This window comes from Mobula birostris, chromosome 1 (genome assembly GCF_030028105.1).
Source record: "Mobula birostris isolate sMobBir1 chromosome 1, sMobBir1.hap1, whole genome shotgun sequence".
NCBI classification, from domain to species: Eukaryota; Metazoa; Chordata; class Chondrichthyes; order Myliobatiformes; family Myliobatidae; genus Mobula; species Mobula birostris.
The window spans coordinates 208,277,641-208,304,925 of record NC_092370.1 but is presented as its reverse complement, the minus strand read 5'-3'; the positions used below and the strand labels follow the sequence as shown (position 1 = coordinate 208,304,925).

The 27,285-nt window shown below is 39.5% G+C and overlaps 1 protein-coding gene across 1 annotated transcript in view; it reads right to left on the bottom strand.

Annotated features, from left to right (window-relative positions):
* Nucleotides 1–1,534: 1,534 nt before the first annotated feature.
* The window catches only part of cdc42bpb (CDC42 binding protein kinase beta (DMPK-like)), a 198,302-nt gene continuing 172,551 nt past the window's right edge, over nucleotides 1,535–27,285 (bottom strand). Inside the window, exons 27-37 of the mRNA XM_072270164.1 lie at nucleotides 19,821–19,902; nucleotides 18,855–19,071; nucleotides 18,686–18,748; nucleotides 17,841–18,437; nucleotides 10,994–11,091; nucleotides 10,805–10,889; nucleotides 8,918–9,038; nucleotides 8,688–8,805; nucleotides 7,755–7,863; nucleotides 2,794–2,855; nucleotides 1,535–2,666 (exon numbers count right to left, since the gene is read on the bottom strand). Coding sequence (XP_072126265.1) covers nucleotides 2,538–2,666; nucleotides 2,794–2,855; nucleotides 7,755–7,863; nucleotides 8,688–8,805; nucleotides 8,918–9,038; nucleotides 10,805–10,889; nucleotides 10,994–11,091; nucleotides 17,841–18,437; nucleotides 18,686–18,748; nucleotides 18,855–19,071; nucleotides 19,821–19,902 — 1,681 coding nt within the window. The 3' untranslated portion in view covers nucleotides 1,535–2,537. The remainder of the gene's footprint in view (nucleotides 2,667–2,793; nucleotides 2,856–7,754; nucleotides 7,864–8,687; nucleotides 8,806–8,917; nucleotides 9,039–10,804; nucleotides 10,890–10,993; nucleotides 11,092–17,840; nucleotides 18,438–18,685; nucleotides 18,749–18,854; nucleotides 19,072–19,820; nucleotides 19,903–27,285) is intronic.

Here is a 27,285-nt window from a genome sequence, read left to right as displayed (position 1 = left end):
CTTTCAAGGGAATTGGATAAATTGCAAGATTGCATTTTAGGATATTTCAATCCACATTTTGACCCTCTTACCATTTCTGACAAGTGGTGCTTGGCCAGGTGCCATTATTACGCTCCTCTTCCCTGTGGGTGATATTTGGTTCTTTGTATTTTCCTGATAGAATTGCTTTCCTTCCTTTCACCTGAAGCAAGCACAGACTGTGTTGAAGGCCAATGATGGACCTGGGGGTGGAAGTGAAGGATTCACCTCAAGATAAATTGGAGAGAAGATTATTATCCTTCAATAGATCAGAGACACTTAAGTGAAATGCAAATCTGCCATTGTGATTACCTTTGTTAATAGCAGTGGGATTAAACAGTTTGTGCCTCCCACATGAATCTAGGAGTGATACACACAGCTGGTAGGAGAAAGAAGCCTGTTAGTATCTATGGGCTATTGCACATCCTGCAATGACAAGGTGTAGGGGGCAGCAACATTTCTATTTTAAGTACCAGCCATCCTTTCAGTACCAAAAACAAATGCTGGAAGAAACAGCAGCATCTGTGTGTTAATAGTTTGTGTCTGTAACACTACCTTAGAACTGAGGGAAAATGGAGGGTGTAGAGTTTGAAGCTGAGCTGGGTGAAGGAGATGGAGAAAAGACCAAATGGAAATGCATTCAGCTCAGATGATAAGGAGCACGTCTAGAATGGAAAAAAGGAACAGATACGAGCCTGGGAATTAAAGTGGCAGCAAATGCAGAATCAGCCCTGAACAGACAGCAGTGGTGCTCTGTAAAGTGATCATCTAACCTGCATTTGATTTCTCCAGTGTTGAGGAAGTCAAATTGTGATCACTGAATGCAGTAAAGTAGTTAAATTAAATACTGCTTCATTGTTTTGACCCATGGATTGCTGGAAGGGAAGAGGTAAAGGGACATTTGTATAGGTCTTCGGGCTGAAGTGCTGCGAGAAGGGGAGGGAAGAGCAGACCAGGGCATCAACGAGTGCAGTCCCTGTAAAACCCAAAGTGGCTAGGAGATGATGTGATGTAGTGGGATTGTACTGGACATTCCATCCTTTGTATTCACCTTATCATTCTTCACAATTTCAAACATGATTCCACCAGAAGCCACATCTTCCCTTCTCCCTCACCAACCCCCACGCCACAGTTATTTGTTCACAGGCCAGTAAGCAGTTTGGTACCTTCCTTTTATGCTTTATTGACAGTTCAATTTTCAGTACTTTATCAAAGCACAATTCCATAATTACAAAGAGTGGTTAGCTGATTTTAAGACTACCCACTTTCACAAATTAACAAAATAAATCAAACTGTTTCACCAGTAGTGTTAGGCTCCACAGTGAGCCCTTTTAAGAAAATGAGATAACTAGTTTGATTAGTGGCTTAATGTGGCACATCACAATTATTATCCACTCTGACAGGAATCTGGTCGACTAAAACATGCAATCTCTTTACAGTGACTTTGAGTAGGGAAATCATACTGCATCTGTATGAACAGTAAATTGTCAAATACAGCACAGAAGGCACACAGGTGTGATGATAAAACAGATATACTGGCTGTAGTATACAAGCCTTTAATGCAATTTGGACAAAATCTTGAGTATCAATGTTTATCATACACTGAACATGAGTTATATACACTGACATACGCACACTAACTCCAGTCAGCAGGTGCATATCAAAATGTACAAGACAACCATGAAGTTTGTTTTTACAATAATATAACAATACAATACTTTTGTAGGAATGTATATTCATGCAATGACTTTCGGAAATGGATCAAATTAATGTGGCTTCCTTATATCCCAGAGACCACTAATTCTTGAAACATCTATACTACCTCAATCAGCAAAAGAACAATCACACTTTTTAATGTCTTTTACAATAATTGTATATTTTAAGATGCAGCAGGTCCATGTCTGGCATTTCCCAACATTAATGTTTCTGCATTGGGCACATAATTTATAGACAGATGTGGCCTTTCACTACAATGCTAGCACAAAGATAGTACATCTACTTTAAAAACAGTAATACAAAATGCAACTAAAATTCTTATTCACAGTATTATTTACTGGTGTCATGTATACCCTGAAGAAAACTTTTTTCTTTTATATTTATAAACTAAGATGCACAAATAAGGACAATTTTTTTTAACCATTTACCAACTATTAGAAATTTGGAAGGAATGTGTGATGTAAAAGAATGTGTAAGCCTCACAATCCCAAATTTATTTGGCTGTTAAAAGTTTGCAATTTATCAACACTACACAAAACCATAATCACCAACGCATATGAATGATACAGTCATTTTAACAGGCTGACAGTCAAAATAAGCTGGAATTGTTCATAAAGGAGCATGAATACATAATTTAATGTGCAATCAGCAAGAATTAAAAGAAGAAATTATTCTTCATTCTTGGCACTTCTTTGTAGCAATTCAACAAAAAAATTCATGTTTCTAGATTCAATAAAAATGGAAAATCCTATTGGTTTGTGGCTTATATGATAACCAAGATAAAGTGTTACTTAAGTCTATCATCATGCATCACAGGTAGAGTGGTCCAAACCATCCAGTGTAACTTGGTTCCTGTGAGGAGAGTTTGGGCTCGGTGGACTACTTGGATTTGAGCTGTTTGAGGGTGTTGAATGCCTTGTTGAATCAGAGTCCTCAAGAGAAATAAAAGGTATGCACATCAGTTTATGTTGCACTTATCTTCAAGAAAGCATAATGATGAAGTATTTTAATTAAAAAGGTAAGTGAACTGCAATTGGGAAATTACATGCAAATACTTACTTCTCTCTCAAAATCTTGGTCAGGATCAGAAATATTACGTGATGTCATAACAGCCTCCCCACCTAAGTACAAGAAATAAGTACGTCAAAAGAAAGTAACTTGATATTTAATGAGTACCATAACTATTTATAGATACCATATAAAGTTCAGGCCTGATAATCAGGAAGCCATGAAGAATATCCAAAGGTAATGTAATAAAAGATGACCAGCGCAGGAATCAACTTCCAATTGTTGCTGAAATGGTATCTTGAACTGGCAGAAAATTATATGATTTGATCTATTCAGAGATCAAAAAATATTAATTCAAACTAAAGTCAGTGAGTTCTGAGCAAAAGACAAGGGTGTCTATCAGTAAGAAAGCAAAGGATCACCCATGTGAAAGGGACTGCTCTTGACACCAGTGGGAATCACACCAAAGAGGAGAGTCATACCTTGCACATAATATGACAACGTAAGTTAGTTAGTGGAAGTCAATTATCTCTGCTCCAGGAAATCATTTCAGGCATTTGCATCTTTCATAGTTGCATCAATGACCCTCCTTCCATTAGTTCAGAAAAGGCCCACTGATGATTGCACATCCAGTTATTCAGCAAATGGAGAAGTCCCTGCCTAGCTGACATGCGTAACAATGTCACCTCCGATGAGGAAGAATCTCACTGTCCTGGATATCTAATACTTTTACCATCACAGTGTTCAATCATCAATATCCTGGGTGAAGTCACTGACCAGAAAATCAACTGAAACCATCCCACCCCTTGGCCTGTTACCAGAACAGGCAAAGGTTGGGATCCCAAAGGATCTCCATGGCCCATAAGGGAATGCCTACCACTTGCCTGGATAAGTGCAACTAGAGTAGTACTGAAGCAATTCAACCCTATCAGAACAAATCACCAACCATTCCACCAAAAGCACAAAGTGAGATCATATGCACTGTAGTTACCGAGAGTACTCCAATACACCTTGTAAACTATCAAACTCTACCACTAACAAAGGCAAATCAGGTACTTAGAAACATCATTTGTAGACTCCCATCCAAAATGTGCATCATGCTGACTTGAAAATACATCACCGTTCCATCAATGCCCACAGTTCTAGATTCTGGAACCAACAGCACTTTCACTCCAGCAGTTAAAGATAGACAGCTGACCTTGTTAAGATGCCCTCAGCAAAAAAAATTTTAAAAATGCAGATGCAGGTCATCTGGATCAAAATCAGAAAATGGTGGATAAACTCAGCAGGTCAGGCCACATCAGTATAAAATGAAATAGCAACTTAGGTCTGAGACCCTTCCGAGTTAGTCCATAAGACGAGAATTAGGCCATTTGGCCCATTGAGCCTGCTCTGCCATTCCATCATGGCTGATTTATTATCTCTCTCAACCCCATTCCCTTGCTTTCTCCCCATTACCTTCGCCTGACTAATCAATAACCTATCAATTTCCACTTTAAATACTTCCACTTTCCACTGGACCGCTACAGTCATCTGTGGCAAAGCATTCCACAGATTCACGAGCCTCTGGCTAAAGAAATTCCTCCTCATTGCTGTTCTAAATGGATGTACCTCTATTCTGAGGCTGTGCCCTCTGGTCCTAAACTCGCCCACCATAGGAAATATACTCCCCATGTCCACTCTGTCTTGCCCTTTAAATATTTGATAGGTTTCAATGAGATCTCCCCCTTATTCTCTTTATCTCCAGCGTGTATAGGCCCAGAGCTATCAATCACTCCTCATACATTAACCTTTTCATTTCTGGAATAATTCTTGTAAATCTCCTATGGATTCTCTCCAATGTCAGCACATCTTTTCTTAGATATGGAGCCCAAAAATGCAAATAGTATCCCAAGTATGGTCTGACCAATGCCTTATAAAGCCTCAGCATTACATCCTTGTTCTTATATTCCAGTTGTTTTGAGATGAATGCTAAAATTACATTTGCTTTCATTACCATCACTTCAACCAGCAAATTAATGTTTAGGGAATTGTGCACAAGGACTTCCAAGTCCCTTTGCAACTTTGATTTTTTAATTTTCTCCCCATTTAGAAAAGTTTACGCCTTTACTCCTTCTACTAAAGTGCATGACCATACACTTTACAACACTAAATTCCATCTGCCACTTGTTTGCCCATTCTCCCAATCTGAATCCTTCTGCAGACTCCCTGTTTCCGTAACACCATCTTTCCCACCACCTATCTTTGTATTTTCCACAAACTTGGCTACAAAGCCATCAATTTTGTCATACAAATCATTGAAATACAATGTGAAAACACGAACTCTTGCAGAACACTACAAGGTACCGACAGCCAACCAGAAAAGGCACTCTTTAATTCCACTCTTTACTTCCTGCTAGTCAGCCAACCTTCTATTCATGCTGATATATTTCCTGTAATACCATGGGTTCTTATTTTGTTAAACAGCCTCATTTGCCATACCTTGTTAAAGGCCTTCTAAAGTTCCAAATAAATAACATCTACTGACACCCCTTTGTCTATCCTGCCTTTGTTTCCTCAAAGAATTCCAACAGGTTCGTCAGGCAAGATTGTCACTTAAGGAAAACATTCTGATTACAGCCTATTTTATCATGTGCTTCCAAGTACCCTGAAATCCCATCCTTCATAATGGACTCCAACATGTTCCCAATCACAGAAGTCAGGCTAACTGGCCTATAATTTCCTTTTTTCTGCCTCCCTCCCTTCTTAAAGAGTGGAGTGATATTTACAAACTTCTAATCCATTCCAGAATCTAGTGATTCTTGACAGATCCTGACTAATGGCTCCACAATCTCTTCAACTATCTCTTTCAGAACCTGGGGTGTAGTCCTTCTGGTCCAGGTAACTCTTCTACCTTCAGGCCTTTCAGCTTCCAAAGCACCTTCTCTTTAGTACTAATAACTACACTCACTTCTGCTCCCTGACACTTGTGAATTTCTGGCATTCTGTTAGTGTCTTCCACAGTGAAAACTAACGCAAAATACTTATTAAGTTAATCCATTTCTTTGTACCCCATTACTACCTCTAGTCATCCGATACCCACTCTCACCTCTCTTTTACTGTATATATCCTAAAAAAAACTTCTGTTATCTTTTTAAAAACGCAAACACGAGGAATTCTGCAGATGCTGGAAATTCAAGCAACACTATAATGTGTGTTGTCTGGTATCTTTTTTATATTATTGGCTAGCTTACTTTCGTATTTCATATTTTCTCTCCTTACGGCTTTTTATTTGCCTTTTGCTGGTTTTTAAAAGCTTCCCACTAATATTTTGCTTTATTATCTGCCTTTATTTTTCTTCTATGCTGTCATAGACTTCCCTTGTTGGCCATGGTTGCCTCATCCTCTCTTTAGAATTGTACTTCATCTTTGAGATGCATCTATCCCTCACCTTGCGATTGCTCCCCGAAAATCCAGCCATTGCTGTATCCCTGGCTAGTGTTCTATTCCAGTCAACTATGGCCAACTCCCCTCTCATGCCTCTATAATTCCCTCTACTTCATGGTACTACTAATACATCTGACTTTAGCTTTTCCCTCTGAAACTGTGAGGTGAATGATCACTGTCTCCTCAGGGTTCCTTAAGCCCCCTTATCAAATATAGTTCATTAGATAAAATCCAATCCAGAATCGCCTTTCCCCTAGTGGACTCAACCACAAGTTGCTCTAAAAAAGCCATCTTGTAGAAATTCTACATATTCCCTCTCTTGGGATCCAGCATCAACCTGATTTTTCCAATCTAGCTGCATATTGAAATCTCCATACTATTGTTACATTGCCCTTTTTTATATACATTTTCTATCTCTTCTTGTAATTCGTATCTCACATCCTGGCTACTTTTGGAGGCCTGTTTATAACTCCGATCAGGTCTTTTTACTCTTGCAGTTTCTTAATTCTACCCACAAGGATTCTACATCTTCCGATCCTATGTCACCTTTTTCTAAGGATTTGATTTTATTATTTTACCAACAGAGCCGCCCCCTCCCTCTTTGCCTACCTGTCTGTCCTTTTGATACAATGTGTACCTTTAGATGTTAAGCTCCCAGCCATGACTCAGTGATGCCCACAATGTCATTCCTGCCAATCTCTAACTGCTCTACAAGATCTTCTATCTTTTGCATACACCACGTGCTTTGAGATATAACACATTCAGTCCTGTATTCATCACCCTTTTCAATTCTGCCCCCATTTTACACTTCAATTTATCCCACTGACTGCAATTTTGCCCTATTGTCTGCTTGCCCTTCCTCAGACACACGATGCACTGCATCTACTTGTACACCAACCGCTCCATCCTCAGCCCTATCACTATGGTTCCTACCCCCGTGCCAAATTAGATCCAAAATGCTCAAAAGTTTTTCTTTCCACAGCTGCTATCTGTCCCACTGAGTCTTTTAAGCTTTGCTGTTTTTAAACTTGAAAATATTTGATCTAAATAGATGCTATCTCCAGCAACAATATTGCAACAATGGAATGTTATGGAAAATTTGCTACTTCCACTAACTTCAAATTCAATCTTGCTACTTAATAGGTCTCTTGCGTATGTGGAGCTGAGACTTAATGAATACTGAATACTGTAGCCGACAAACAAGAAGCTTTTCTACAATAGTAGTTTAATATAAAAATAACTTGCACATAAGAACATCAAAAGGAAATTATTCCACTGATTTTTCTTCTAAATTTTAATGAATAATCTTTTCCATGAAAATTTTTCACACTCATACCAAGGAGAAACAAACTATTTTTATGAAGAAAAAGTTATTCTACTTCAATTTGTCATCTAAAAATAACCAGCATTATATTAATATTAGGCTTTCTTCTCCAGCTGTCCTTATCAGTAGCAAACATTGCTGCACTTGAGATGATCTAGAATATTTTTTTAAAATAAGTGTTTATATTTCTCAATCCTGTGGTTATCGACATTCAATAACAAGTCAAGGTGCTTAATACATATAATTAATGAAATATTATTACCTGAAACCGTACGTGTAATGTGCTGTTTGCTACGCTGCTGCCTTGGAAGATTGGAATGTGAAACACGCTTTTCTTTTATCTGTTCATCCTGTGATACTGGTGACACACTCTGCAGCAACAAGTGAAATATTAAATTAAATTTGATTTTCCTTCTCGAGAAGAGCTCAATGCCTCATTAAACACTGTGTTATATTTAATGTTGCTTTGAAGGAAAAGCCAGATGGAAGATGGGACAGCATTCCCAGCAGGAGGAAGAAGGCGAGTGCAAAGTGTAGTCATGTGACAAATGTGCTCAAAGTTGGCTCGAAGAGATACAAGGACATGGTGTTGAGGATGAATGGGAAGGAAACTCATTCTGTGCTAAGTCAACAAAAGGAAACAGACTATTTAGGGAAATCTTTTTTAAAAAGTTATTCAGTAATTCCTGCAATTAGAACATGGATTTAAATTTTACTAATTGAAGTCAGAAGATACAAAAACAAGTACAATTTTTATTGTACTTGTTTTGGAGTGATTAACATTTGAAACCAATAGTAAGAGCTTGCTTCAACTGCTTACTTCATATATAATTTTTGAAATTCAAAGACTTGTTTCTCCACAAAACACCAGAATGCTATTTCAATACTGCAAATAATTTAAAAGGTATTAAATTTAAACCATATCAGAATCTTCACTGGATCTTTTAGTATAATTCTTGCATTTTATACAAATTTGTAACTGACGTTTGTCCCTCTATCCAACAGCTCTCAGTACTAAGTGTCTCAATTAACTGGAATCCACTATACTTAATATTGTAAAACTTTAACACGTTGTTTTAATTTTATTTGTGGGATTTATTTTAACATCGCAGAATGCAATTTTCAGATTATGCAAACGGTAAATCAACATTTCATAAGAAGATATTGCTGCTCATCGTTATTTTTTTATATTTACCAGTGGAAGATCCATAAGTACTTGCATGCCATCTCCTGGTCCCATGTGAGCCACATGGTTGAAGTTGGTTGGATTTGATATCAGCTTTGACCGCATCTCAGGATCTCTCAACATCTCACTGTTAAAAAAAAATGCATAAATATATGCAAATCGTGCTGAAATTAGTCACAAAATGGCTCAACAACACAAAGCTACGTAGACTGTAAAGCCGCTTGAGAACAACATCCTACCGCCTTTGTTGTAACCGTTCCTCTTCCGGTATTCTGAAAGCAAATCTCTTTTTGCTGCGTGTCCTGAGCATCTGCTTTTTGCTGTTGTCTGATGTGTCTGGCACATTCAAGCTGTCTCCATCTGTAATAATGCCCACCATAGACCCAATCAATTGTCTGACAATTAAGACATAGGGCCTCCATAATTTTGGTTTAATGATATTGAAGGGCTTAAGTGTATTATTCAAGCTTCACCAAGAGTGCTTGCAGGACTATACACTAATCCTACAAAAGTTACATTTCTAAAAGTGAGGAATTGTGTATAATATACAATCTATGAGAAAAAAATACATCAACTCCTAGTATAAGAGAACTGAGAAGCCTTTTAAATAAAATAAGTATCTGGTAACTAATTGATTTAAAGTAGCAAATAATGAGACAAACCTAATGGTAGGATGGCAGTTCCATGTGAACTGGTAGCACGCAGGCCTGCAAACACACCAGATTTGGAACTGTGGTTCATGCACTAAAATGTGGCAGTTCTACACTTGCCTACTGAATCTAGGGAGTAAATCTGATAGTAGATTTGCTGCGATTCTTCAACAGATTTGACCTGGTGCAGCACCCACAGCTTATTTATTTCAATGGAAACTTTTTACAGTTGTGAGATTGTTTAAAGTAGTCCTGTCCAGTTCAAAATATTTTAAATGGTCTTTTATGGCAGAGGTTACCAACCTTTTTTATGCCATGGAGCCTTACCATTTTCTGAGGGGTCCGTGGACCCCAGATTTAGAACTCTTATTTTATGGTAAATTAAAAAAAAAACAACAAAAGAGTGTTTGTTACATTTAAATTATGTGTCATTTCTAGCAATTGGATTCATACATTTCACCATTCTTTAGTAAGTAGGATAGTGATAGCAGATAGGAGCTAAACAGCATATGACACAAGCAGGCCATGGTGAATTTACCAAGTGGTTTTGGATGTTGCTGGTAAGTGCACCCAAGGCTTTTTAGTTTCACTTCTTACTATACACTTGTGTTTTTATTATATAACATTTTCCTTACCATGCAGTAAGTTTTCAGTGTTTATAAGCCAGCAACTCTCAACACTAGCATCTGCAGGATGTACAACTCCTATAATAATTATTAATTTGCTAAATTATTTTTAAATACTTTTGAATCTCAGGACATTCAGATACATTCCAAAAGCTTTGCTGCTTAGACAGTCAGCTCAATAGTAGCTGCAGCAGAAATGACACAGGTAGCCTTCCAGATCATTTCAAGTACTGTATTCTGGCAAGCTATAAATTATCTGTTCTTCATTTGATATTTTCTTGTGTAATTTTCTCTCCAGGATGAGCAGTCAGAGTAATAGCTCTATTATTATTTTTACTTGCTGTTCCAGGAATAATAATCAGAACTCCACAATCATCAGCACAAAACAAAATCAAGTCTGAAGACTTTTTGCAATACAAACTTAGTGTAGCACATAGAGATGTTTTACCTTGTTTTCCATAAGAGACTGTTCACCCTTTAACAAAATAATTACTGAAAAATGTACCATAGTGTTATTACACACAATGTTGTGTTCCTTTACTTGTAGTTTCTCAATTTAGACTTGCAAAATGCAAATGAGATTGTTAGAAATTTTAAATAAACAAAACAAGAATAAATACTGCATATCCAAGGGAAAATCTGTTGTCCCTGATCAAATCCCTTATTTTCTGGATGCTAATGCCTCTTAAAAGTGAAGGCACATAATGATCTAAATGGGTAAAGCACAATTTTGTTCAGGATAAAATGGCAAGGATTCAACATTCCACAAGATTGTTTTGAAACAATTCCCCAAAACGTATGGAAAAACATTACAATTTCAATATGGCTAAATGAAATTAATAAAACTAACCTGAAAAATTATTCTTGAAATATATTAACCTTGGAGGTTCTGAGTTGAGCTGATTTAGTGTGCCATCACTACTTAATGGTCGGATCTAGTCACAACAATAAAATAATACTTGTTAATGCACAATTGAAGCCGAGTAATGTCACTGTAAGAACAGATCTTTGTATTAGGAACTGCAACCACCTACAATACCTTTCTAAGAGGAATTGTTTGGACCCATTCCATGGTGTTCACATCAAAAACATCCACACCATACTCACTGTAGATTGTTAGATATGAAGTAGCATAACCTGGTATAGGCACAAAAAGCACATGATCAGTCAAATTGAGTGAAGGGTGTATCTCCAGTGAAATACGTACAAAATTGGCTTAACCCATGCATGAGAATTTCAGCCACAGGTTACAACCATTGTAAGTGTAAATTCAATAAATCTTCGTATAGGTTTAAAAGATATTACAACAGTTTAATGTCTCATGTGAAAGATGACACTCCAAATAAAATTGCATACCTTTTGTACTGCATTAGAAATTCTGGAGTGATTCGTGAACACAGCCTCCTAGCTCAGAGATAGGGGTACAATCAACAAAGTCACAGTTGACAATCAAACAATACAATAGAGAATCTAAAGTTATTGGATTGAGAGTAGAACAAAGAGATTGTAAAGGACATAGATAAGTTAAGTAAGTGGGCATATAGAGCTGTAACACACGCAAAAAATGTTGGTGAACGCAGCAGGCCAGACAGCATCTACAGGAAGAGGTACAGTCAACGTTTTGGGCTGGAGCCCTTCATCAGGACTAACTGACAGAAGAGATAGTAAGAGATTTAAAAGGGGGAGGGGGAGATCTGAAATGATAGGAGAAGACAAGAGGGGAGGGGTTGGTCAATTATCCTTTTTAGCACGATAAATAGAAGCAACACGATTGGAGCAGGGGGCAGGGATTCAGATTTCTGGATCATTGGGACCTCTTCTGGGGCAGGCGTGACCTGTACAAAAAGGACGGGTTACACTTGAATCCAAGGGTGACCATTATCCTGGCAGAGAGATTTGCTAAGGCTATTGGGGAGAGTTTAAACTAGAATTACTGGGGGTGGGAACCAAACTGAAGAGATGGAGGAAGGGTGTTTGGCTCACAAATAGAGAAAGCTTGTAGGCAGTTTGAGAGGGAGGATAGGCAGGTGATAGAGAAGGGATGCGCTCAGACTGATGGTTTGAGATGTGTCTATTTTAATGCAAGAAACATCATGAACAAAGCGGATGAACTTAGAGCGTGGATCAGTATTTGGAGCTGTGATGTTGTGGCTATTACAGAGACTTGGATGTCTCAGGGGCAGGAATGGCTGCTGAATGTGCCAGGCTTTAGATGTTTCAGAAAGGACAGGAAGAGAGGCAAAAGAGGCGGGGCATGGCACTGCTGATCAGAGATAGTGTCATGGCTGCAGAAAAGGAGGAAGTCACAGAGGGATTGTCTTCTGAGTCTCTGTGGGTGGAAGTTAGAAACAGGAAGGGGTCAATAACTCTACTGGATGTTTTTATAGACCACCCAATAGTAACAGGGTCATCAAGGAGCAGATAGGAAGACAGATTCTGGAAAGGTGTAATAACAACAGGGTTGTCGTGGTGGAAGATTTTAATTTCCCCAATATCGATTGGCATCTTCCTAGAGCAAGGGGCTTAGATGGGGTGGAGTTTGTTAGGTATGTTCAGGAAGGTTTCCTGACACAATATGCAGATAAGAGAGGAGAGGCTGTACTTGATCTGGTATTGGGAAATGAACCTGGTCAGGTGTCAGGTCTCTCAGTGGGAGAGCATTTTGGAGAAAACGATCATAATTCTATCTCCTTTACCACAGCATTGGAGAGGGATAGGAACAGACAAGTTAAGAAAGTGTTTAATTGGAGTAAGGGGGAATATGAAGCTATCAGACAGGAACTTGGAAGCATAAATTGGGAACAGATGTTCTCAGGGAAATGTACGGCAGAAATGTGGCAAATGTTTAGGGATATTTGCGTGACGTTCTGCATAGGTACGTTCCAATGAGACAGGGAAAGGATGGTAGGGTACAGGAACTGTGGTGTACAAAGACTGTTGAAAATCTAGTCAAGAAGAAAAGCTTACAAAATGTTCAAAAATCTAGGTAAGGACAGAGATCTAGAAAATTATAAGGCTAGCAGGAGGGAGCTTAAGAATGAAATTAGGAAAGCCAGAAGGGGCCATGAGAAGGCCTTGGTGAGCAGGATTAAGGAAAACCCAAGGCATTCTACGAGTATGCAAAGAGCAGGAGGATAAGATGTGAGAGAATAGGACCAATCAGGTGTGAAAGTGGAAAAATGTGTATGGAACCGGAGGAGATAGCAGATATGCTTAATGAATACTTTGCCTCGGTATTCACTACGGAAAAGGACCTTGGCGACTGCAGGGATGACTTACAGTGGACTGAAAAGCTTGAGCACATAGACATTAAGAAAGAGGATGTGCTGGAGCTTTTGGAAAGTATCAAGTTGGACAAGTCACTGGGACCAGATGACATATACACCAGGCTACTGTGGGAGGCGAGGGAGGAGATTGCTGATCCTCTGGCAATGATCTTTGCATCATCAATGGGGATGGGAGAGGTTCCGGAGGATTGGAGGGTTGCAGATGTTGTTCCTTTATTCAAGAAAGGGAGTAGAGACAGCCCAGGAAATTATAGTCCAGCGAGTCATACTTCAGCGGTTGGTAAGTTGATGGAGAAGATCCTGAGAGACAGGATTTATGAACATTTGGAGAGGCGTAATATGATTAGGAATAGTCAGCAAGGCTTTGTCAAAAGTAGGTCGTGCCTTACAAGCCTGATTGTAAGGGAACCTTGCTTTGTGGATCCAGAATTGGCTTGCCCACAGAAGGCAAAGAGTGGTTGTAGACAGGTCATACTCTGCATGGAGGTCAGTGACCAGTGGTGTGCCTCAGGGATCTGTTCTGGGACCCCTTCTCTTCGTGATTTTTATAAATGACCTTTGAGGAAGTGGAGGGATGGGTTAGTAAATTTGCTGATGACACAAAGGTTGCAGGTGTTGTGGATAGTGTGGAGGGCTGTCAGAGGATACAACGGGACATCAATAGGATGCAAAACTGGGCTGAGAAGTGGCAGATGGAGTTCAACCCAGATAAGTGTCAGGTAGTTCATTTTGGTAGGTAAAATATGACGGCAGAATATAGTATTAATGGTAAGACTCTTGGCAATGTGGAGGATCAGAGGGATCTTGGGGTCCGAGTCCATAGGACACTCAAAGCTGCTGCGCAGGTTGACTGTGTGGTTAAGAAGGCGTACGGTATATTGGCCTTCATCAATCATAGAATTGAATTTAGGAGCCGAGAGGTAATGTTGCAGCTATATAGGACCCTGGTCAGACTCCAACTAGAGTACTGTGCTCAGTTCTGGTCGCCTCACTACAGGAAGGATGTGGAAGCCATAGAAAGAGTGCAGAGGAGAGTTCCAAGGATGTTGCCTGGATTGGGGAGCATCCCCTTTGAGAACAGGTTGAGTGAACTTGGCCTTTTCTCCTTGGAGCGGCGGAGGATGAGAGGTGACCAGATAGAGGTGTATAAGATAATGAGAGGCATTGACCATCTGTATAGCCAGGCTTTTTCCCAGGGCTGAAATGGCTAACACGAGAGGGCACAGTTTTAAGGTGCTTGGAAGTAGGTACAGAGGAGACGTCAGGGATAAGTTTTTTTTCTTTTTACGCAGAGTGTGGTGAGTGCATGGAATGGGCTGCCGGTGAAGGTGGTGGAAGTGGATTTGATAGAGTCTTTTAAGAGACTCCTGGATAGGTACATGGAGCTTAGAAAAAGAGAGAGCTATGGGTAACCCTAGGTAACTTCTAAAGTAAGTACGCGTTCGGCACAGCATCGTGCGCCAAAGGGCTAGCATACAGACAGAACAATTGAAGAAACCTTTAAGAATTTTTCCACTTATTTCTAGAGGATGACTGTCCCTGATTTGCTATTTCAGTTATGGGGCCTCAATGAGATCACATCTGCATCACTGTTTATATTATTTGTCCCCTTATTTAAAGAAAGACGGTTATACCTTGGAGGCATTTTAGAGGTTACCAGAGAAATGCCTTGAAGGACTGGTTGTCATTTGAGAAAAGCTTAGAGAGAACAGGCTTGAATTCAATGATGTCTAGAAGATTGAGAGGAGACAAATGAAACATACAAGACTCTCAGCTATCCTGACAGATGAAATTAAGAACAATGGCTTATAAGAAGCCATCTCTCTCAGGCAGATATAATGCAACTTCTTCTCATTTTGGAATTCTCTTCCTTCTGCTGCTGTCAAATAGATAATGCACTCAGCACTGTTGGCTGAATACAGTCTTTGGCATTACATTGCCATCAGTAGATGACCACAATGCCTTGGAGCTCATATTCCATGAGCTGTTTTGTTGTCCAAGTTCCTGATTTTGCTGTTTAGCATGGACATTGTTCCATTTGCAGCTTCAGCACAGTATCACCTTATTATGGTTGATGAGTCTCATGGAATACATTTCTGTTGCTGAACATGATCATCAGTACCTCATGGATGTCTAGTTAGGAACTTCCAGTTCAATCATGTCTGTTCCAACTAACACAATAGGATGGATGATGAGATGACTGTAAAATCAGGATTTTAATCCACCACAATTGTATGATGGCAACTTTGACAAAAACTGCCATGGAGTAACAGATAGAGGAAAAGCTGGGGAATCAATGCCCTAGATGTAATGCTAAACGGTTGAGCTACAGAAACAGTTCTTGACCCAAAACATTGACTGTTTATTCCCCTCCAATAGATGCCGCCTGACCTGCTGAATTTCTCCAGCATTTTGTGCATGTTACAAAATATTTTCAGCGTTTGCAGAATCTCATGTTTATGATATTGTACACCTAAACGCAAGTTGTTCCAGCTGTTACAACAACTGGCACCAACACAACCATATGGAAAACTATCCTGGTATGGCCTGTTTAGAAAAAAAAAATGGATGTCCAATCCAGCTAATCAATCATCTGGCAAAGATGCAAGGTATCACCAATTGTACCATCAAGTAGCACATACTCCCCCATAACCTGGTCTTTGATGCCCTGTTTGAGTTCTGCTGGGACCTCTCAGTTCCAGAATTCAAAGCCTCATTATAAGCATGGACCAAAGAGCTGAATTCTAGAGGTGAGGCAAGATTGATGGCCCTTGACATGAATACAGTATTTGACTAACTGGGGCATCAGTAAGCACAGGTAAAGCTAATGTTGATTTGTAAAGTATAGCAATGCTCAAGTCACACATCACAAATATCAAAGACTCAGGATATTACTGCCAAAGCTCCTCAAAATACAGTCTAAGAATCAACCTTAGATGGTTCATTAATGACCTTTCTTCTGCCACAATAGAGGGCATGTTTGCTGATGACTGCACAATATTCAAATCAATTTGCATTTTCTCAGCAATTGAATCAGCCCACACCTGCATGCAGCAAGACCTTGATCCTTGATAACACTTACTTACAGACTGATAGGTGACAAATAGCATTTGAGCTACAAGATTATGAGGCAATGGTTGTCTCCTCCTGAACAGATACCCTTGACAGTCTATAACATTACCATTGCTGTCTTGGGGGAACCCACTGACCAGAATCTCAAATGCAACCACCTACAAGACTTGGTCAAGGGTTCAGTTGTTTATAACAAATGGAGGCATTTCCTGACATCCCAAAGATATACCATCATCAAAAAGGCACATTAGCAATGGATGAGTGCAGCTTCAGCAACATCACGCTACCCAGGATAGAGAAAAGTACTTGAATAATGTCCCAACCACCATGCCATTAATTCCCTCAACCACCAACACACCATAGCTATAAGTGTATGCTACCCAGAAAATGCTCTCCAATTGTTATTCTAGATTACTCCAACGACAGCAGCTCTCAGAACTGCACCCTCTAATAACACAACGCACAGCAGCAACAAGTGCTGTGCACCATCCTGACTATAAATATGTTTCACTTCTTCACCATCGATATGTCTAAATGCCAGAACTCCCACTCACAAGCTCTCTGAAAGCACCTTCATGAGCAGTGCAATTGATTAGCAGTCTGACTCATTACTATCTTCTGTAGGGCAATCAGAGACAGGCAATAAATTCTAGATTCGCCAGCAATGCCAGGACTCTGAACGATGAACAGCCCTAAAATAAAATACACTTGGAACAGAGACTGGCCAGTTTATCTACTGCATTGATTCACCCTACTGCCTGCTTCAAACCCAGCCTGACAATTGTGTCTTCTGATGTGTGATCAACTCAATCAGTGGATTCATTACCAGGCAACACATACTGGTGGATGCTGAAAACCAACCCAGATTATATTCTGTTCCTATTCCTACTTCCAGTGTTTCTTCCAAGTGCTGATAACAACAGCTAAGGGAGGATAAGTGGAAATCAGGCCATTTTCCAAACTGATTCCATTGGGCTTTATGGAGTATGGAGTAAATGTTGAAGGTTCCTAAGGATACTCTCTCACTACAAAGAGTAGATCCAAACACAGGAGAAGTTACTCTTTAGAGGTTTCTATTCAAAAGTAATATTTAGAAAATATAATTAGTTTAATGAAAGATCTTTCACTGTCTGATTAGGTAATGTTTTTGTATGTGTTTTTGTTTTACAGAGTTAGTCACCAAATCAAGCCCATGTTGGTTTTCTGTTACAGTATTATTCAGTCTATCCATCTTGGTCCATTTAGAAAATAAAGCCTGAGAATACTCTACATATTTGTATTTTTAAAAATCTTGTTAAATAAATTGAAGTGTAGAATACACAGTCTTCTTGAAGCCCAAATTATTTAATATTAATTCAATTCAATGGATAATTATTAGATTTCTTCTATATGAAACTGCTTTGGGAAATTCTAGAGTTAGGCTTCCTATAGATGACAAATTTATACTAAAGTGAGAAAGAACATGACTAAACAGAAAATTCCCAAAAAGAAACCCTGAAAAGAACCAGCATAAAAAACTATACATACCACAGGCAACAGGAACTGCAGGCCACATTAATTCTTGCATACGTGATCTTCTGCCTTGCAAATCTACATATACCCCAATGTGGCTGAAGCAGAGCAAATACTCTTTGCTGCTAATCCGCACAGCACATAGAGCATCAAAAGATTGTTGAGAGAGAAATGCAAGTGATGTGTCCATTGGATTTACAAGGTTAATGGAAGGTCCATCTCCCTGGACATTAAGCAGCGAAAATCCAGAAGGGTAGCCAATGCACAACCTTTCGTCAAATACTGCCATCCATTGCACGTTGCCTGGGGCCTGAATCTCATTGAATTTCTTGTAATAAGGCTTAGTTCGGCTAGTTTCATAGCACAAGATCTGCCGTTTCACTGCCACAAACAGACAGCTCACAACACTCTGCCGCAAAGATCCAGTAACCATAGTCTGACAGCCTTTTGTTTCAGCAAGTTTAACATCAAAGGTGGTCTCAGGTCCATCAAAAGCAGCCCATGGATAAAAATGAACATGTTTGTTTCGGCCACAAATAAGGACAATTAGATTTTCTTTGGGAATAAGTTCAATCTGGTGGACCTTTTTACAGTCAGCTGCACGTATTATCACTGCAATCAGAGAAAAATAATTTTATACAGTGTAAGATTTCCTGCATTCAAAATTCATAATAATGCAAATAAGGTACATTTTAATCATTTGCTGACTCTTTAAACCTTTCTGAATTTAGTAAAATGTTTAGAAAAGTTAATTTCTATTATTTGTTTCAAAGTGTTACAATACACATTTTTGAAACTGGCAACATTGCTCAGTTACAATTACTGAATTAAAGTAGCAAATCAATTATTTAGTAGCTTACTATCTCGTGTTAGCTCTACTGCATAAAGTCCTTCCTCTGTGCCTAGAGCTATACGCTCACGATCTAGGAGGGAAAAAAGAAATTAAGTTTGATTGTGCAAAAAGAAACTCTAAAGGTTAGTGTTAGAAATTGTACTTATAATTCAGTAAAAAAATGCCAATTAACTTACCTATAACAGCAGCAGATAAGCTTGTTTTAATAAAAGGCAGTGTACTATCATATGCTTCTTGTGGAGTATATACAACTCTATTTCTAAGTTTATTTTTTTGTAGGATATTCTGCAGCCCTTCCAAGATTCCAACCCATTTCCTCTTCTCACTCTCACTTTCTGTTAGAATAAGCAATGAACAAGTCCTTGGTGGCGAGGAGAGGAGCATTGTGGTCACCTATTGAACAAATTGGAGTTATATTCATCAATAAATTATATTTAAAAGTAATCAATCTTTCTTCCTGTGAACAACATTTGTTTTGATTTTTCCACAAGAACCAAATATTGCCGACCATTTATTAATTTAAAAAAGTATCTGTTTTTCACTGTGTGGTGTAATGCAGGATTGTGCCACAGAATTGCAAAACAAAATCACTGATTTGAGTAGCAATACTTCTAATGGAACCTCCTACTCTGGGTCTGGATAACTGGAAGGAAGGGTCCAATATATTACAACATAGTGTCTATGAATGAATGGTACAAAATAGTTCTCTCTTCCACAGTATCCTGCCTTTGCAGAGAAAGTGAGATGGGGAGAGGAATGGGTCTGAGAATAGTGTGGGGTATGAAAGAAAGGATCCACTGGAGTTGAGGGTAAAGAACTAATCACATTGGAGGGCCAAGGTATGAACAGGGAAGTGTGGAAGAAGATAACGTGGACAGAGGCCAATGAAAGATATGAATCAGTAATAGAAATCAATGGGTTGAGATGTTGTGTGGATGATGGGAGGAAGCTTCCTGACAAAGAATAATTTTATTCAAATTATTCAAATTGGATTTCATACAGAGTCTGTTATTCCTGAATGGTATGAAAACAAAATAAAATGTTCCAAGCATAACTGAAACTCTCATTTCATGTACTTCTATATGCCAGGACAAATCACAAGAACTGCATATTAAGATTTATTTTGAGCGATTAATGCTAACCTTGAAAATGCAAGGAATATCCTTTCTGGTAGCATGAATTACATCGGATGCAAATACTGAACTCACAGAAAAAGCTTCATCTCTGCAAATTAAAGTTTTACAACATTAATCACATATTATATATATCCCAATGAAATCATGACAATATAAAAATGTAACAGAGAATTCCATATTTTTCTACAAAATATATACACTCTCGATATGAATTTACCAATCTTCTACAAATAAATATTGTGTCTAACATTTTCCTTGTACATCAAGTCATTTATGGGTCCTTTGACGTTGTGAATAGATGTAAAAATAAAGGTGAATGAAGTATGTTTTGTTACAAATTTATGGATAATCACTGGAAGTTATACAACCTTAATTATTTATAAAATACTTCCCAAGACAAAAGTAAAATTACTTCTGACTCAATAAATGATTCTGACTTCATCTCCAGTTACCCCACTGCAAATTGGTGTTTCTAATAATATTCCGCTGAAGCTAAACATTTGGGTAGAGAATGCACTGGGTAAAGCAATATGCACTGCATTTGGCATAACCATGTGATGTAAATGGAACGGAGAGAGTTTATACTGAGATGCTTAGTTTAATTTGAATTCCACACATTAGGCATTTCCCTCCATCACTGCCACTGCATTTGTTTTGCAGATCCCAAGAACATGCAGCATAAAAGAAATGTTCTTCCACTCACCAACAATCTATGATGATCAGTAATTGACCCCACTGCCAAAGGAAGCAGTTTTTCTCTTCCTTCATTGCCTACACTTTTTAAAAGATTATTTCAGATCCACTTACAGCCTATTTCATTCCAAAACAACCTTAGATTTCTAGTCTATCCACATACCTGAAGTCCCTCATCCTCGGAGTCATTTTAATACATCTCTCCTACACTCTCCATAAATAAAAATTACATCCTTCTTGGAATATGGAGCAAGACACCCAGAACTGGACACAATACTCCAGTTGCGATCGAATTAATGTTTTATAAAAGGTTAATTGTGACTTATTTGCTTTTGTACTCTACGCCTCTTTTTATAAAGCCCAGTGTGTTGTGTTTTAACCACATTTTCAACAAGCCCTGCCATTGTCAAACTACGCACATATATCCAAGATCTATCTCTCTATTTATTCCTCTTGGGTATTGTTTCCTCTGGTTTATATTGCCCTTTCTCATTCTTTACCTCACACTCGTCAGTGCTCACTATCAAATTTCATGTAACACCAACTCATTCATTCCACCAGCCTATAGATAACTCTTTAAAGCTTATTATTATCCTCCTCACAATTCACTACATCTCCAAGCTTCATTTGAAATCTGGCCACTTACAGTCAAATCATAGCAACCTGTTTGATAGCACCCCCACCCATTCACTCACACCACGTCCAACGCTCAACAGTTTGAATCTAAAAGATGTAATACAGCAGCTCACCAAACTCCTTTAACAGCACCTTTCACTTCCAGAGCCTCTACCAGCTAGAAGGACAAGGGCAGCGAAGGCATGCAATACCACCACTTGGAAGTTCACTCCAGGACACACCTTGTCCCATGTTGTAAATATATCATTCCTTCACTACCACTGGATTAAAATCCTGGAACTCCCGTCCTTAAAGCAGTATAAGTACACTCACACCTCAAGAATTGTAGTAGGTCAAAAGAGTAGCTCACCACCACCTTCAAGGACACTTAGGGATGGGCAGTGAATGCAGACTCAGCCTGCAAACTCTACATCCCTTGAATGAATTAAAAATAGCCCAGTCATTAAGTAAACTGGTAATCCTGGTACCAATATCTGGGGAACTCTTGCACACTTCCCTCAGTTGATAAAACCTTTTCCTACTAAGGGAATATTGAAAAGTTCTTTTTCAGATCAGAATGATGTCCAGTGTTCACTAAAAGTCAGTACCGTGACTACCACTTTTTTAATATATTTACCAACTACTTAGTCCATTTATACTATATTAGCTTAAGTTCCCTTATTGATCCTTGTAGCTTTCAAATACACTTTAGTTATGCATTTTTCTTTCTCAAATCATTCTGCACCTGACTACTATTGATTTTGTTGCTAATTACTGTTTCTAGAAGGCAATCCATCACCATGATTAAACTGACCCACTTGCAGTTACTGAGTTTATTCCTGGTCCTTATGTGAATGAGTTTATCATTTCCAATTTTCCACTCAGACATTATTTTTGAATCTATACATTTGAACAATTATAGCCAGGACACCTGCAGTTTCCTCCCCTGAGCAATCTTGGATGTATCTCATCTGGACCAGGTGACATACAGTAACTACAGACCAGTCAGTTTAATCTTTATGGTGGAATTGCGGCTGCAATTTCAGTTGATTGTGAAGTCCACTAGGTTGTATCAGATATTGCTGAAGGTCTTCCGGTCACAGGTGAAAAATCAGAGCAGAAATGGCTGCAGATCCAAATATCTGGACCTGCCTCTCGGTTTTTTTGCACTACCTTACTTTCCCTTTTCTATTTTCTATTTATGATTTATAATTTAAATGTTTAATATTTACTATTGATTTGTATTCCAGGGAGCACGAAGCGCAGAATCAAATATCACTGTGATGATTGTACGCTCTAGTATCAATTGTTTGGTGACAATAAAGTATAAAGTATAGATCCTCTTCTTCAGCACATCTCCAGATACCTTGATGGATGGCCAGTCAAAGTTGAGGAAGATGTTGTACCCTTCTACTGACATCATACATCACACTCAACTGTGGACTCCTGCCTCATATTTGAGAGCAGAATTGTGATTGCACAAACACTTTGACCAAAAGTACTGAAACAATTCCACTATGGTCACCTGGGCATTATTTGAATGAAAGCCCTGACAAGATTCTTTGTGTACTGACCGGGCACAGAGAAAGCTATCACATTCATGTGCAAGCACCATTCTCAGGGCTCTGTGGCAGCAAAGAATCCAAGTAGAGCCAACCCACAACCAGGACCTCAGGCTAGCAGATCTTGGAGTCAAGCACATATTGTCTTCGCTGGCCCAATCAATGGGTGTACCTACCTTGTCCTGGTTGATACCTATTCCAAATAGCCAGAAGTATTACCTATGAAGTCAATAATGACAGAGACTACCATTCAACTGATGCTACAGATCTTGAGCTGCCTTAGGATGCCAGAAATGCACGTTTCTGACAACTACACTCAATTCAGTTCACAGTTTGCTGCATTCTGCCAGGACAGTGGAAATATCCACATCAGCTCAACTCAAAGCGTCTACAGTCCAAAGGCCGAGTAGAGAGGTTTGTGGATACCTTCAAATGGTGACTTCTGAAATCAAGAGGGGAAGCAGCATCATTCAAGTCTCTCAACACGTTTCTGCTGCCATTTCAAATTACACTGCATGTACACCCATGATAGTGTAGCCAAGTTTCCATCAAACTCAATATATAAGTTTGCTGATGACACAACTGTAGGCCGTATCTCGGGTAATGATGAGTTTGAGTACAGAGAGGAAATTAAGAACCTGGTGGCATGGTGCGAAGACAATAACCTATCTCTCAACTACCTTACTTTTTGCACTATCTTACTTCCCATTTATCTATTTTCTATTTATGATTTATAATTTAGATTTTTAATATTTACTAATTTAACTATTTTTAATATCTTTAATATTTAATATTTGTAATCCATGGAGTGTGAAGCGCAGAATCAAATATCACTGTGATGATTGTACATTCTAGTACCAATTGTTTGGTGACAATAAAGTATAAAGTCCCCAGGTCTCAGCTGAAGCACTTTCAGGAAGAAAACTGCGCCGTGTTGGACACAATATTGACAGTGTCCAATACCCAAGACAGCAGATGGTCAGGTGCACAAAGGCAGGCACACAGATCTTGGTCGACAGGTGAAATTATTCAAGCCCAGAAGTGCAGTGTGGGCCAGACAAAATCACAATGATCCCTGTGTAACAGATTGCCAAACGGATGGGGAAGTGATCTATGAAGTAACCGTGGATGGTCATCACGGGTGATGTCACATCAAGCAATTGCGGATATGTGCTCCCGAAGGCACAAGTTTGTTGGGCAGATCATCAAACACAAAGCTGAACCTTCATTTCCTCCTGGAAGGGTTTTATTTACCCCGACTGAACCAACCACCAGTGCCAGCACAGCCGCAAGCAACATCATGACAAGGAAGTGACAGCTTTTTTCAAATCATGCAGGCAATTAAAGTGAACAACATTCCGAACCAAAACGGAGTCCTCGGATCTAAACCCAGAGCAGCCCGGAGTAGGCCCAAAGCCCGGCTTATCAGTTCATATAAGCAGGCATGGAGCACAGCTGATGCAGCAGTCTTTATAGCCTCAGCGCCATGGAGAGAGGAGTGACCATTGTGAAGAACTTGCAGAATCAGCTCTTGCTCCGGATCCTGATACCCTGTCTCTTGTATACCTGTATCAAATCTTTCCTCATTCTTCTATGCTTTCAGGAATAAAGTCCTAACGTATTAACCTTTCCCTTTAACTCAGGTTAAGTCCTGGTGATATCCTTGTAGATTGTCTCTGCATTCTTTCAATTTTATTGATATATTTCCTGTAGGTACACAATACTCCAAAATAGGCCTCACCAATCTCTTATACAACTCTAACATCCCAACTCCTGTACTCAGTACCTTGATTTATGAAGACTAATATGCCAAAAGCTTTCTTTACAACCGTAACTACCTGTGACTCCACTTTCAATTAATTATGAGCCTGTATTCCCAGATCCCTCCGTTCCACTGCACGCCTCAGTGCCCTACTGCTCACTGTGCAAGACCTATCATGGTTGGTCCTTCCAAATGCAACATCTCACACTTATCTGCATTAAATTCCATCTGTGATTTTTCAGCCCATTTTTCCTGCTGGTCCAGATCCCGCTGCAAGTTTGCTGTCCACTACACCATCCTTGCTGTCCACTACACCATCAACCTTGGTGTCATCCATAAATTTGCTGATCGGGTTCAGCACATTATCATCCACATTGTTGATAAGTTGTGGATGACAAACAAAAGACCCAGCACTGATCCCTGCAGCGTACCACTAGTCATAGGCCTCCAGTTACAGAGGCAACCAATTACAATACTCTCTGGCTTCTCCTGCAAAGCCAATGCCTAATCTAATTTACCACCTCATCTTGAATGCCAAGTGACTGAACTTTCTTGACCAATGTCCCATGCGGGGTCTTGTCAAAAGCATTGCTAAAGGCCATGTAGACAACATCCACTGCCTTGCCTTCAACTTTACTGGAAACTTCATTGAAAAACTCAGTATGATTGATTAGATACTACCTACCAGGCACAAAAGACACGACGACGATCTCTAATCAGTCCCTGTCTATCCAAATTTTTATATAGCTGGTCTTTAAGAATACCTTTGAATAACTTACCCACTCCTGATGTCAGGCTCGTTGGCTTATAATTTCCTGATTTATTCTTAGAGCTTTTCTTAAACAATGGAACATCAGCTATCCCCTATCCTCACGCACTCACCCATAGGTAAGAACATTGGACATTTTAAATATCTTTGCAAGGGCCCCTGCAATTTCAGCACAAGCCTCCCACAGGTCCATGGGAACACCTTATAAGGCTCTGGGGATTTATCCACGCTAATTTGCCTCAGGACAACAAACACCTCCTGTAATCTGTACAGGGTCTATGAAGTTGACACTCCTTTGCCTCACTTTTATTGACTCTGTCTCTCTCCCAGGTAAATATTGATGCAAAAAAAAAAAAAATCTATTGACGATCTCCCCCACCTCTTTCAGCTCCATGTATAGATGACCACTCTGATCTTCAAGAGGACCTATTTTGCCTCTTGCTATCCTTTTGCTCTTAAAATATCTGTTAAAACCTGTGAGATTCTCCTTCAGTTTGTCTGCTAGAGTAACCTCTTAGCTCTACTGATTTCCTTTTTTAAGGCTTCTCTTTCATTTAGTATACTCCTCACCCATTTTCTCCTTCTTGCTATATCTGCCATGCAACTCCTTCTTAACCAAACTCTGTACTCTCAAAATTTCACATTTGAGTCCTCCCACCTACCAAGTATACCTTTGTCAGAAAACAACCTGTTCCAATCTACACTCGCCAGATCCTTTCTGATACCATCAAAATTTCCCTTGCTTCAATTTTGAATCTCAACCCAAGGACCATACCGATCTTTCTTCATAATTATCTTGAAACTAATGGCATTATGATCACTAGATGCAAAGTGTTCCCCTACACAAACTTCTGTTGCCTGACCTGTCTCATTCTCTAATAGATCTAGTATCGTACTCTCTCTAGTTGGGACTTCTATGTACTGAATAAGGAAACTTTCCTGAATACATTTAACAAACTCTTTCCCATCCAGCCCTTTTACAATATGGGAGTTCCAGTCAATATATGGCAAGTTAAAATGACTACTCTTGCAACCTTATCTTTCTTGCAATAGTCTATGCTCTCTCTACAGACTTGCCCCTCTAAATCCTGTGGACTGTTGGGTGGCCTACAACATAATTCCATTAATGTGGTCATCCCTTTCTTATTCCTCAGTTCCACCCATACAGCCTCAGCAACTCTCCAGTCTGTCCTCTCTGACACGGCCATAACATTTTCCCTGACTAGCAATGCCACTCCACCTCCTTTAATCCTTCCTGCTCTATCATGTCTAAAACAATGGAAACCTAGAGCATTGAGCTGCCAGTCCTCTTCCTCCTGCAATCGAGTCCCACATATGACTATAATGTCACAATTCCACCTGCTGATCCATGCCCTGAGCTCATCTGCCTTCCCTACAATACACCTTGCACTGAAATATACACAACTCAGAACATTCATCCCCCATTGCTCAACCTTCCAAATCCTGACCTTGTATGTAGGCTTAATAACGTCTTTCCCCTCAACCAATTCACTATCTGCTCTGGCGCTCTGGTTCGTATTCTGGTGTGACTGCCCACCGTGCTGCACCAGCAAACCTTCCCACAATGACATTAGCTCTCATCTAGTTCAGGTGCAAACTGTCTCTTCTGTACAGCTCCCACCTTCCCTGGAAGAGAGCCCCATGATCCAAAAATCGGAAGCCCTCCCACCTGCACCATCTCTTTAGTCATGTACTAAACTGTATGAACTTCCTATTTCTGGCCTCATGAGCACGTGGCATGAGTAGCAATCCTGAGATCACAACTCTGGAGGTCCTGTCCTCTAACTTAGCACCTAACTCTCTGAACTCACTTTCCAGGACCTTGTCACTCTTCCTCCCCATGTCATTGGTACCAGTATGGTCCATGATTTCTGACCATTCACCCTCCTACTTAAAATTGCTGGACTCTATCCAAAATGACCCTGACTCTGGCACCCAGGAGGCAACATACCATCTGGGAATCTCGTTCTTGTTCACATCTCCTGTCTGTTCTCCCAATCAATAAATTCCCATCACTAGAGCTTGCCTCTTCTCCCCATTTCCTTTCTG